Raw genomic sequence first — 11,994 nt, forward strand, 5'->3', positions numbered from 1 at the left:
ATAAAATGGATGCCAAATAATAAAAATGTGTTTTGAATATCACCCATGACTAAGATTAATAAAAACCTTAGTATCTGTTGTTCCTGTTCAGTTTGCAGAGAAATTCCAGGAGGTAAAAGAAGCTGCCAAACTAGCCAGAGACAAGTCCCAGGAGAAAACTGAGACCTCAAGTAATCACTCGCAAGTAAGTCATTGTTGCTGGAACAATCAGAGTGTGAACAGTCAGTGATGGAGACCTTCACTCCTCATCACCCTGGGAAGGAGTAGGGTATCTTAGCAGTGGGACATCTTGAAAGCTTTCTCCAACTATGAGTTTGTTCCCAGGAAGAGGATTTGACACGCCTTTTTGAAACTCCTGAACTTCTTATAGGACAGAAAATGGTTAATGACATTAGAGTAAAGGCTCATCCTGGGCTGGAGATGTTCTGTGGCCACTGAATTTAGACGTTACCAGTGTTCCCAACAGTACTGTCTTAGCTACAGGGGGTCTGGCTTTGCCAGGAAATTGAGTATTTTACTTTGGCTGAAATGAGCTCATTTTCGCCTGGTGCTGGTGGCTCACTCCCATAATCCTAACTACTCCAGAAGCTGAGATCTGGGGCTCTCGGTTTGAAGGCGGCCCACCTGGGTCTTTGACAGCCCCCAAATATCTGCATACCTTCCACAGCACACCTCAGCCCCACTGCACAGACTCGTGGCTATCTTCATGATACACCCTGCTTATTCCAACCCTTTGCTCCTGAAGTTTCCATTTTCTGGTTCAGCATACAGGCTTGTCAAGCCTTCCCTCACTACCACATATATCAACTCAGACTTTAGGAATGCTGCCATTTTTATCTCCAATTAAAATGATTTTTTTTCAGTCATGAGGCTTAGGCACTATCTCTGAGCTTTTGTGTTCAAGGCTAAGGCTCTACTCCTTGAGCCACAACTCCACTTCCAGCTTTTTTTTTTTTTATAGTTAATTGGAGAGGAGAGTCTCATTGACTTTATTTCCCAGGCTAGCTTCAAACCTCAGTCCTCAGATCCAGTCTCCTGAGAGGCTAGAATTACAGCTGTGAGACACCAGCACCTTTTGTTTTCTTTGCCAATCTTGGGGCTTGAACTCTGGGCCTGGTGCTGTCCCTGAGCCTCTTCGTGTTCAAAGTTAGCACTCTACCACTTGAGCAGCAGTGCTGCTTCTGGCTTTTTCTGAGTGGTTTGTTGGAGATAAGAGTCTCATGGACTTTCCTACACTGGGTGGCTTTGAATCATAATCCTCAGATCATAACCTCCTGAGTAGCTAGGAAATAAAAAACAAAAAAAAACAGTGCCCAGCTCTGTTTTTTTCATTAATACAAATAACACCATGAAGAACCATCTTGCCTGACTCATTTGAAGGTTTCTGCAGCATAAATGGTTGAAGTGCAAGTATAGCTTAAAGGTACTGGGTGTTGAGACACCGTGTGCACTTAGCCTATGGGACTGTTCAGCCCCACTCCCGCCAGCCGTGAGGAAGGCTTTGTTAATTTGACAGATGAACAAATGTATTTTATTTGCTTGTTTCTTTCACTTTATATTACTTTTCTAGTGGCATTGCTTTTATGTCTGTTAATGATATGCATTTCTTCTTTCATGGTGCTGTAGTTTGAACTCAGGGCCTCAAACTTGCTAGACAGCTTTCTGAGCAACATCCCCATTCCTTTTTGCTTTAGTTACTTTTCAGACAGGGTCTCCCAGTTGTGCCTGAGCCTGGCTTTGGACAACATCTTCCTTATGTATTCATGCCTCTCATAAAGCTGGGATTATAGGTACATACCACATACCAGCTATATGCAGTTTTCCTTTTGTATTACCCATAGTCATTTTTCTTCTTTAAAAAAATTAAGCTGTTCACATATGGATTTCTAAGGACTTGACAATTTGTGTGTGTATGGTGTGTGTGTGTGTGTGTGTATTCTAGTCCTGGGGCTTGGACTTAGGGCCTGGGCTCTGTCCCTGAGCTTTTTTGCTCAAACTAGTTTTCTGCCACTAGTGCCACAGCTCCACTTCCAGCTTTTTAGTGTTTAATTGGAAGATGAATCTCACAGACTTTCCTGCTTATGCTGATATCAAACTATAATCCTCAGATCTCAGCCTCCTTGAGTAGGTAAAGATTAAGGCATGAGCCACCAGCACCCAATGATTAGTTTTTTAACATGAACAATTTTGAACAAATACAAAAACTAGGCAAAACAGTATGCGAACCCCCACATGCTGATAGGTCAGCTTTAACAGTTAGAAAGAATTTTATGGCCAGTGGCTTTAGCTATGCCTCTGCGTTGACCCCTTTCTTCATGTTCCGATGCTCTTTTATTCCCATCATAAGTGTTTCGGTTTGTGACTCTTAAAAGCTTTTCAATTCAGAAAAGGTATTGGCAGTTTATTTTTTTGTTTTTGTTTTGTTTTGTTTTGTTTTTGTCAGTCGTGGGGCTTGAACTCTGGGCCTGGGCGCTGTCCCTCAGCTCTTCAGCTCAAGGCTAGCGCTCTACCACTTGAGCCTACAGCACCACTTCTGGTTTTCTGGTGGGTAATTGGAGATAGGAATCTCACAGTCTCTCCTGCCCAGGCTGGCTTTGAACCGCAATCCTCAGATCTCAGCCTCCTGAGTAGCTAGGATTACAGGCTTGAGCCACCAGCGCCCGGCTGGCAGTTTATTTTTAATATCTGCTATAAATATATTTCCTAGGCTTTATTTTACTTTTGTTTTTGGCACTTTTTTGCGAAGCAAAATACTAAGTCACATTTACATACCAATTCTTTTGTGGCTCTTCCCTTGCCTTTATGTTTATTGGAAGCTAAGATCTTATCCAGGACCAGATAAGGTTTCACCTCATGTTTGCCTTACTGGAGAGCACACGCTAGAGCATTCAGGCAGTGCTAAGTAGCGATGGAGATGGCACAATTTCACAGCCGTTCCTGTTTTCCTAATGACTGTGTCGATAAGTCTCCATAGGCCTAGGATTTCTAAGTTGACTCAATGTTTGTTCCTTTTCTATTCCTTTCACTATTGCTTAGGTTCTTGTGGTATTTAAGGGGACCTGATATTTCAGCTTGGAAGGTTTGTCTATAAAATTTGAGTAAAAAGCCAGTGCCAGTGCTGAGATCTGAGAATCACAATTCAAAGCCACCCCAGGCAAGAAAGTCTGTGAGACTCTTATCTCCACTGAAACTACACCCCAAAAAAAGCTGGAAGGAGAGCTGTGGCTCAAGTGGTAGAGTGCTAGCCTTGAGCAGAAAGAGGCTCAAGGACAGACAGCAACCCAGGCCCTCATCAAGCCCCAGGACTGGCACTATGTATGTATGTATGTATGTATGTATTAGTCAGATGGCTCTGAGAAGTGGCCCCAAATGTTCCCTCTTCAGTGAAACGCACCGATTTTATAAGTGTGTGCGGACTTCTCAGGGTCTTTCCCCTGTGGTTGTATCTCCATCCGCTTGTGGTTAGTCTCGGCTGCATCGTGATTAGATGTGTTGGTTTGGTCACACTCATAAACAGTATCTACTTTGCTGCCAGTGTGAGTACAAGCAGTAACATGTGCAGATAATTCACTTTGGCCAGGAATCTGGGTGTGAAACCCCGTCTTGTACTCAGGCATCCAGTGTCAATGGGACTGACGATGAAAAGGCCTCGCACGCGGGCGCAGTGGACGCACACCTCAAGTCCGAGAACGACAAGCTGAAAATCGCCCTGACACAGAGGTGAGGCTGGTCTGCAGTCCAGACCCTGGGCCCGTGTTTACCATTGCGAAGCCTCTCAGGCTGAGGTGCAAAGGGTTTCCTGCCTCCTGCTCACAGTCGGCATGTGGAAGGCCTGCGAGTGCGCGCAGGGCAGGAAGGCCTACGGGTGTGTGGGAGGGTTGGGGGTGACAAAGCAGGGATGTGTCTTCGCAGGAGTGCTTTGCTCTGATTTTAAGGAGACCCATTTACCATTTATTCTCTATGAAATTGAGTTTTTAAATATCAAAAAAGCATATGAAAACCTATGAAATTATGAAGGATAATACAAAATCCCACAAAAGTCAATAACATTCATATATACAAATTCATTACACAGGATATATATTTAAAGAAGGCTTTTTTTTATAGTATGAACTGAAATCTTAAAATAGGAATAGACTTGACAAATGTACAGAGCTATATGAAGCAAACTTTAAAATTATTTCAAACATCAATGATACATTCTTTTAAAATATATATGATAAAATGTATTTTTAAAAGTATACTATAACAGTAATATATATGTGTATGTATTACATTGTGTAGGGTGTTCCTAGGGCTTGATCTCAGGACCTTCCATTCTCAATTGACTTTTTTGCTTAAGGCAAAGTGGAGCCACAGCTCCGCTTCCAGCTTTCTGCTGGTTAATTAAAGAGAAGATTCTCATGGATATTCATAGACTTACCTGCCCAGGGTTGGCTTTGAACTATGATGGTCAGATTTCAGCCTCCTGAGTAGATAGGATTACAGGCATGAGCCACCAGCACCCAGCCCAGCCTCTCTTTTAAGTATATATTTTTAGTTCTGTGTTTGTGACATCTAATGTGACATTAAATACACAAGTACCATAGAGGGGTCACAAGATTAAGCTGCAGGTCTACCAGTTCAGACACAAAACGACCTTCCTTTGGGAAGTGCTAAGAAGCTGTGACAGATTGTTAGGTACCAGTGTCCCCTGTGGCGAGCTATACATTGAACATGATTCGTGGGTTATTTTTGTTTGTTTTGTTGGTTGGTCGGTCGTTGGGCCTGCCTGAACTGTGGGCCTGGGCGCTGTCCCTCAGCTCTTCAGCTCAGGCTAGCACTCTACCACTTGAGCCACAGCACCACTTCCACCTTTTTCTGCTTATGTGGTGCTGAGGAATCAAACCCAGGGCCTCATGCAGAAGGCAAGCGCTCCACCACGGAGCCACCTTCCCAGCCCCGGTTCCTGTCTTTAATAACAAGCTGTGCTTGTGTTTATGTCTTAGGACGAGCCCACAAGTACCTGCAGACTCATTCTGCTCACCAGGCCCAGGGACTTGGCTATCTTCCTCATCCTCCTCTTTGTGGCTGAGATACTTTCTTCTTCAGACATGCCCATTTAAGAGCTATAGCTTCTAGGAGTCACACTGTCTAAATTTCCCCATCGTACAGGCAAGAAAACTGAGCCCCAGCAGTAACTCTCTGCCCAAGGTGACACAACTGAAAGCCTTCCACTGCAGATTCTTTTCAGGAATATCTTGCCCAGTCACATTCTACAGTGCAGCCACCAAATGGCTGGCACCCATACCCCGGGCTTGAAGTTCAGTTCCTGTGATCTGACCCAGGAATTCCAGAGAAGTGAGACTCGTACCCTTCAGTGACCTCTGAGCTCTGGGTCTTTGTCATTGAAAGATAAAACTGTGACCAGTTTCTTTCCCTGCTTGCCAGACAATTGAGGACTATTTTGGGATGTGTAAGTCACAGTAGGCTGCCTGAATGAAAATGTTTCACCTCTAAAAATAAATATTTTCAAATCCAAGTTTCATGAACAAGTGAGTTACAGGAACAGGCATGAAGCCACTTCCCTAAGTCAGCTTAAATCCTCAGCTCAAATTCATCAGATAATAGCATCTTACTATTTTTCCAGCCTGTGGTATTTGAAACTGAAAGCACACATTTTCCAATCAATGCCTAGGATCCCAAGGCCATCAGCTGAAAGATGATACAAGTTATTCAGACATAGTTACACTTACTTTAAAGAGAAAAAAAAATATTGAAAAGCCTTCAGAAAATGGACTGCCCTCAGCCAGACAGACACTTTCTGATGAGCTTGTCATATGCAGCCCCGGCCACATCAGTTCCAGTCACACTCTGAGCCAAGATGTGTGGGCTCGGAGGAGAGGGAGGAGAGCAGGTGGGAAGGGAACCGTAACGGGCAAAACCAGAGCCCTGCTCAGTTCAGCGTCTTCCAGGAGAAGGTAGAGGTGAAGGTGCAGGTGTCCATAGACTACAGGGTGACAAGCACGCCTCCAGCTCTCAGTGTCCAGAGCCATAGCCTCTAGGTTTATAAGTTGATCCCATGAACCTCTATGCCCAGATCTGCTTATAGGGATTGGCCCCCGGTCACTGTCTCTTGTCCCCCCAAATGCTGGCTTCAAAATCTAAATTCCTGGAGGGCTCTGAAAAGCCACAGGTTACGGCAGGGCCCTTGTCAGCCTGAAGCCAGGCTGTTTTGTGTCACATTTATTCACACTTAGGTCCTAGGTCTCCAGAGAGGTTTTGGTGGCTCTCCAGAAACACAAGGTCCTACAGGCCCCCAGCAGTTCAGAGCCCAGATCGAGGCTCACTCTAGAAAGAGAGTTCTCAGCAGTGGTCAGCAAGGTCTGTACACACGCTACAGCCTGCCCTCTTAAGACGTGTCTTTGACAGCGTTTGTTTAAGAACGTAGCCTGTCGATGACATGTCCACAGTAGGGTGGTGCCGCGCCCTCTGACCGGCATCTCTGGAGCATGAAAATGTAAGCCTCCTCTGGGGTGGGCTGAGGGGCAGCAGCGCCCTGTTCCCTGTCCTGCCACTGCCATCTCTGTGGCCGAATGTCTCCCTACCAGTGCTGCCAATGTGAAGAAGTGGGAGATCGAGCTGCAGACCCTGAGAGAGAGCAATGCCCGGCTGACCACGGCGCTGCAGGAGTCTGCAGCCAGCGTAGAGCAGTGGAAGAGGCAGTTCTCCATCTGCAGAGACGAGAATGACCGGCTCCGAAGCAAGGTGGGCCTGGCCCGGGAGGAGGCAGTGGGCTGACTGGGCAGGGCCCTCTCTCCTCCCTCACCCTTGCTCTCACCTGGCTCTCATCCCCACGGGCAGGACGGCGGCTTGTTGCCTTCCCTCGGAATATCCTGCCACCTCCATGCCCTTCTTACAGGAACTCAGCCATCTACACCCCTGCCTTACTGCCTTTCCACTAACAGTTGTGTAGCACTGTTGCTGAGGAGAGCTGAATAACCTGGAGTTTGTGGCATGTCTGTGTCCTCCATGCCAGCCATGGGCTGCTTTTGTTTGCAGTGGCCTCCTCCAGGTTCCTCCAACTTCATGGTCAGGGATCCAGAGAAGAGAGAAAATAGATGCAGAGCTGGGCACCGGTGGCTCACGCCTGTCATCCTAGCCACTCAGGAGGCTAGATATGAGGATCCCGGTTCAAAGCCAGCCCAGGCACGAAAGTCGATGAGACTCTTTATCTCCAATAATCCACCAGAAAACCAGAAGTAAGCTGGGAAGGTGGCTCAGTGGTAGAGCGCTTGCCTTGCATGCATGAGGCCCTGGGTTCGATTCCTCAGCACCACATAAGCAGAAAAAAAAAAAAAGAACCATGGAAGAAGAAGAAGAAGAAACAGAAAACTGGAAGTGGCTCTGTGGCTCAAGTGGTAGAGCACTAGCTGTGAGCTGAAGAGCTGAGGTACAGCGCCCAGGCCCAGAGTTCAGGCCCCACGACCGACCACAGAAAAAGAAAATAGATACAGGGCATGGGGAAGAGCTTCCATCCAAATCTCTTACTCCTTCCTTCTTCCCTCCCTCCCTTCCTCCCTCTCTGCCTCCCTCACTTCCTACCTTCCTTTCTTCCTCCGTCCCTTCTTCCTTTCCTCCCTTCCTCCCTTCCTCCCTCCCTTCTTTCTTCCCTTCTTCCCTTCCTCTTTTCTGTCCGTCCTTCTTCCCTCCCTCTTTCACTGGGGTATGACCTCATGTCATTTTTCCAGCTGTGTTGAGTGCTGACCATCAGAGGCAGCAGGCCAGCTGTTGACTTCTCATGTCTCTGTCAGGCCTGGCGGATCTACCTGCCAGAGGGACTGATTGACCTGAGCTCTGGCCCTGGCCCTGCTGGTTTTAAGGAGGGCATCCTGTGCACACAGGACAGAAGCCCCATGGGGGGCTGTGTTCATAGCCACAAAAGAACTTTTATTTTTGGGGGGAGCAGAGGTTTATTGGGGCCAGCAAGGTCTCAGCCTTTGCCACAGCCTTCCTCATGGCGGCCAGCACGCTGCTCAGCTCCTCGCACTTCCTCTGGGCGCAGATGTGTGTCCCCACCCATTTCTTGATGAACTTGAGCACCTGCTTGTTTTTGGACACCTTGAGCAGCTCCATGACATGCTGCTCATACAGGGTAAAGCCACACACCTCACAGATCATGTCCTGCATGAACTTGGTGTGTGCTTGGTAGCGCATAGCCGTGGCTGCCGTTTTCCAATGGCTGCTGCGGCAGAACCAAAATTTTATATTTTAAAAGAAAGCAGCTGGGTGTCAGTGGCTCACACCTGTAATCCTAGCTACTCAGGAGGCTGAGATCTGAGGATCGTGGTTAGAAGCCAGCCTGGACAGGAAAGTCTGTGAGACTCTTATCTCCAGTTAACTACTCAAAAAAGCTGGCAGTGGAGCTGTGGCTCAAGTGGCAGAGCACTAGCCTTGACCAAAAGAATCTCAGGGAGAGTGCCCAAGCCCTGAGTTCAAACCCCAGGACCAGCATAAAAGAAGAAAGAAAGAAAGAAAAAAAGAAAGAGAGAGATGGTAGTGAGCTCTTGTTTAATGACTAAAGTAGCCCAGCTTCCTTGCCTTAATATCTGTGCTTTATTAAAGATCGATGAGCTAGAAGAACAGTGCAGTGAGATAAACAGAGAGAAGGAGAAGAATACCCAGCTGAAGAGGAGAATCGAGGAGCTGGAATCAGAACTCAGAGAGAAGGAGACGGTGAGTAACAGAGCGAACAGGCTTCTCAGGGCCTTTGGGGTGACCTCCACCCATGGCAGGTGGTCTGTGGTGTGACCCTGGCCCCAGCAGCTACCTGGACACCAGGTCAAGATCATAGCACGATGCATGGATACTGCACCTCTCCTCTCAGACCCAGGAGTGAGTCCAACTTCACAGAACCGTTGGGTAATGCTTACAGTCATCCGAATTTGAGTTCTGTTATCAAATTAATGCAGCTAGAGCAATAGCTGTGATACAGTCGTTCTGTATATTCTGGAATGGAGAACAGTTAATATGTCATCATATTCTGGGAGGTAGAGCAGTTAACTCCACACACAGTGGAGACCGTGGGCAAGTTACCAAACTGCTCTGGGCCTCGATTTTCCCTCTGTAAACAAGAACTACAACCTCAGGTGCTCTGCAGACCTCATGTGGTCATCAAGCCCTTGGAGTCACCTGAAGTTTCAGAATAGTGCTGTCACCATTCCTGCTCATGCAGACATGACATCTTCTAGCAGTGTCCTCCGTCAGTATATGTACAAGTTGACGGTCTTCACGAACGCATCTTTTCTCTCTTTTTTTGATGGTACTCATGATTGAACTAGAGCTTCATGCTTTCCAGACAGGCACTTTTACTTAAGTCACACTGTCAGGGGCGGGGTCTTGTTTTATGCTCTGGCCAGGCTTGTGTTTCCCCCTGTCCCAAGGATGACAAGTGTGCCTCTCTGTTTCCAGACATTGGTTGACAAGTTGTCCCACAAACTCTTCTTCCCTGGCCAGGCTTGATACATCACACCTGATTTCCTTGTATGTTCTTTTTCAAATCTCTGTCTCCCATAGGAGTTGAAAGATCTCCGGAAACAAAGTGAAATTATACCTCAGCTCATGTCAGAGTGTGAATATGTGTCTGAGAAGTTAGAGGTAAGGGGGGATGGGATACCTGTCCTGGAGCAGCGAGATGTCGGTTGGCATGCTACCGGTTACTGCTCTCCCTCTCCCGTCTCACCTAAGACGGCAAAGAGTTATTTTCTAATATAAAAGGCCAGCAGTAATTGCATGCCATCCCTGCCCCTGGGGATAGCTCAACAGTGCTGGTACAAAGAAGTCCTGTGCATAATTGTAGTGTGGACAATTATCTGTTGAGTAGGCCTTCCTCTCTGGCCTTGGCTTGCTGATCCACAAAACGAGGCTTTTCAGGCCCTCCTTTACTCCCAGGATCTCCCATACAAATACAATGAGTGCTTTACTGAGTTGCCCAGCACCAGGACTGTATTGGTGAATGATTCCTGGGTGCATTTCAAGAAAATCCCAGTTTATACACACCAAATACAGCTAAGGCTCTCTGAGGACTCGCAGCTGCCCTGCCCTTGGTAGCTGGAGCCCTGTGTACCGCGAGCCTGGACTGGGCTGTGGGATCCAGCGCTGCAGAATGCCTGGTGAGGGCGTCGGAATGCACAGACTGCCTGTTCCTCTCAGGGTGGGACTGCCGACCACTCTGGGGTGGGGCTGAATGTCTTGAGCCCAGATGTCAAAGCTTCTCTGCTGGGCCCTTGGTGATGATTCTGGGCAGGACTCTGTAATCTGTGTTCCAAGGTGGGACTTTGTCACCCACCCACTGCCTCTACCAGGCAGGATAAAGGAACCTTCTGCCACCAATGTCTGCTCCTCCCTACTGACCTAGCAGCCACAGGCTCGGGTGTTAAGGGGTCTGATTTGCCCCCTGAGGTCTTAGGTCCCTGCCCAGACCCACAGGTTTGATGGTGAATGATTGGTCTGGCTCTGGCAGGTTTCAGTGGATGGCTCTGCTCCACACTCTCCTTTGTTCCAGACCCTTCTTCAAATGGGTGTTGAAGGGGTCACAGCTTCGTGTGTCCGTTCATGTGTCTGGTGCTTCGTGACCAGCCAGCCACCCTTCAAATGGGTGTTGAAGGGGTCACAGCTTCGTGTGTCCGTTCATGTGTCCGGTGCTTCGTGACCAGCCAGCCACCCTTCAAATGGGTGTTGAAGGGGTCACAGCTTCGTGTGTCTGTTCATGTGTCTGGTGCTTCGTGACCAGCCAGCCACCCTTCAAACGGGTGTTGAAGGGGTCACAGCTTCGTGTGTCCGTTCATGTGTCTGGTGCTTCGTGACCAGCCAGCCACCCTTCCCATCCTGCTCCCGCTTGCACCTGCCCCTCCCCTAGACGATTCACGTTTCCCATGTCCTGTAGGCAGCAGAGAGAGACAATCAAAACCTGGAAGACAAAGTGCGGTCTCTAAAGACGGACATCGAGGAGAGTAAATACAGACAGCGTCACCTGAAGGGGGAGCTGAAGAGCTTCCTGGAGGTGCTGGACGGAAAGATCGACGACCTCCATGACTTCCGGAGGGGGCTCTCCAAGCTGGGCACTGACAACTAGGGTCTGGCTCCACGGATCAGACTGTGAGTCCCAAGTGTGTGTGACACTGTCAGGACCAGACATCCTCCCGTTTGCATTGTTTCTGTAAATTCAGGTGCAGTTTTTTGTGTTTCCAAACCAGTTGTGCCGTCCACCCACTCCTCTCCAGCATAGAAATCTCTTGCTTCTCTGGCCTTGTGAGGTTGTGGACAACTGGAAGACTCTGACTCAGGAATCTAGAACTAGTCTACCTTAAGCGCTCATGCAGTCAGGGCAGGGATGTTTGTATCTTCCTTCCTTAAGGGCTGTTGCAACCCTATGAACTGGAGGAAAAATTATTTTCTTATCCAAATATTAATATCCTGTGTACAACAGCCATTTTCCTTTCATTGAATAGCATTAGCTCAATCAAGGAGGGCAGGGAGACAGCCACTTCTGTCGGTAAACACTGGGGGCTCTTCAGTGACCCCTCAGCCGAGGCTCTAGGAGAAAGGAACGAGTCTCTGGTAGTTCCTGTCCTGGCAGGCACTAGCATGGTTGCGCCGGTTCTTCTGTTTGTATGGCTGCAACAACGTTCCTCTTCTGGGTTTTCATTTCTGAACAGATTCTGTGCTGTGAGAACAGCCGGTAGGGAGGGCGCCTAGCACAGTGCCTGGCAGGGTCGGTGCTCAATAAATACTTGCTCAACTAAGCACAGGAAGAGAAGTGTTTTCATCACACCCTCAGCAGAATTCAGAGCCCTGTGAGTGAGTCACCGTCGCCTGTGTGCTAGGACATCTCCAGAACGTAGACGTGACTAGCAGGGGTCATACCCAGCTGCTCTGGGGTAAGGTGGGTGGTAATGGGGAATACAGGGGCTGATCTGACGCCCCCAAGAATCCTCTAAAGGTCATTTGCCCTGT

General features: G+C 48.0%; 1 protein-coding gene across 3 annotated transcripts in view; it reads left to right on the plus strand.

Moving 5' to 3' along the window:
* The window catches only part of Homer2 (homer scaffolding protein 2), a 103,283-nt gene extending 91,555 nt beyond the window's left edge, over positions 1 to 11,728 (plus strand). For 2 of the 3 annotated variants that reach the window (XM_013012134.1, XM_013012133.1), the window contains 6 exons: positions 92 to 184; positions 3,581 to 3,720; positions 6,591 to 6,747; positions 8,605 to 8,715; positions 9,556 to 9,636; positions 10,925 to 11,728. In XM_013012134.1, the coding sequence (XP_012867588.1) occupies positions 92 to 184; positions 3,581 to 3,720; positions 6,591 to 6,747; positions 8,605 to 8,715; positions 9,556 to 9,636; positions 10,925 to 11,113 (771 nt within the window). In that variant the 3' untranslated portion in view covers positions 11,114 to 11,728. The remainder of the gene's footprint in view (positions 1 to 91; positions 185 to 3,580; positions 3,721 to 6,590; positions 6,748 to 8,604; positions 8,716 to 9,555; positions 9,637 to 10,924) is intronic. The other variant, XM_013012135.1, reaches the window with a different exon arrangement.
* The last annotated feature ends 266 nt before the right edge of the window (positions 11,729 to 11,994 follow it).

The sequence above is a fragment of the Dipodomys ordii genome, unplaced genomic scaffold (genome assembly GCF_000151885.1).
Source record: "Dipodomys ordii isolate 6190 unplaced genomic scaffold, Dord_2.0 Scaffold15, whole genome shotgun sequence".
Taxonomy (NCBI): Eukaryota; Metazoa; Chordata; class Mammalia; order Rodentia; family Heteromyidae; genus Dipodomys; species Dipodomys ordii.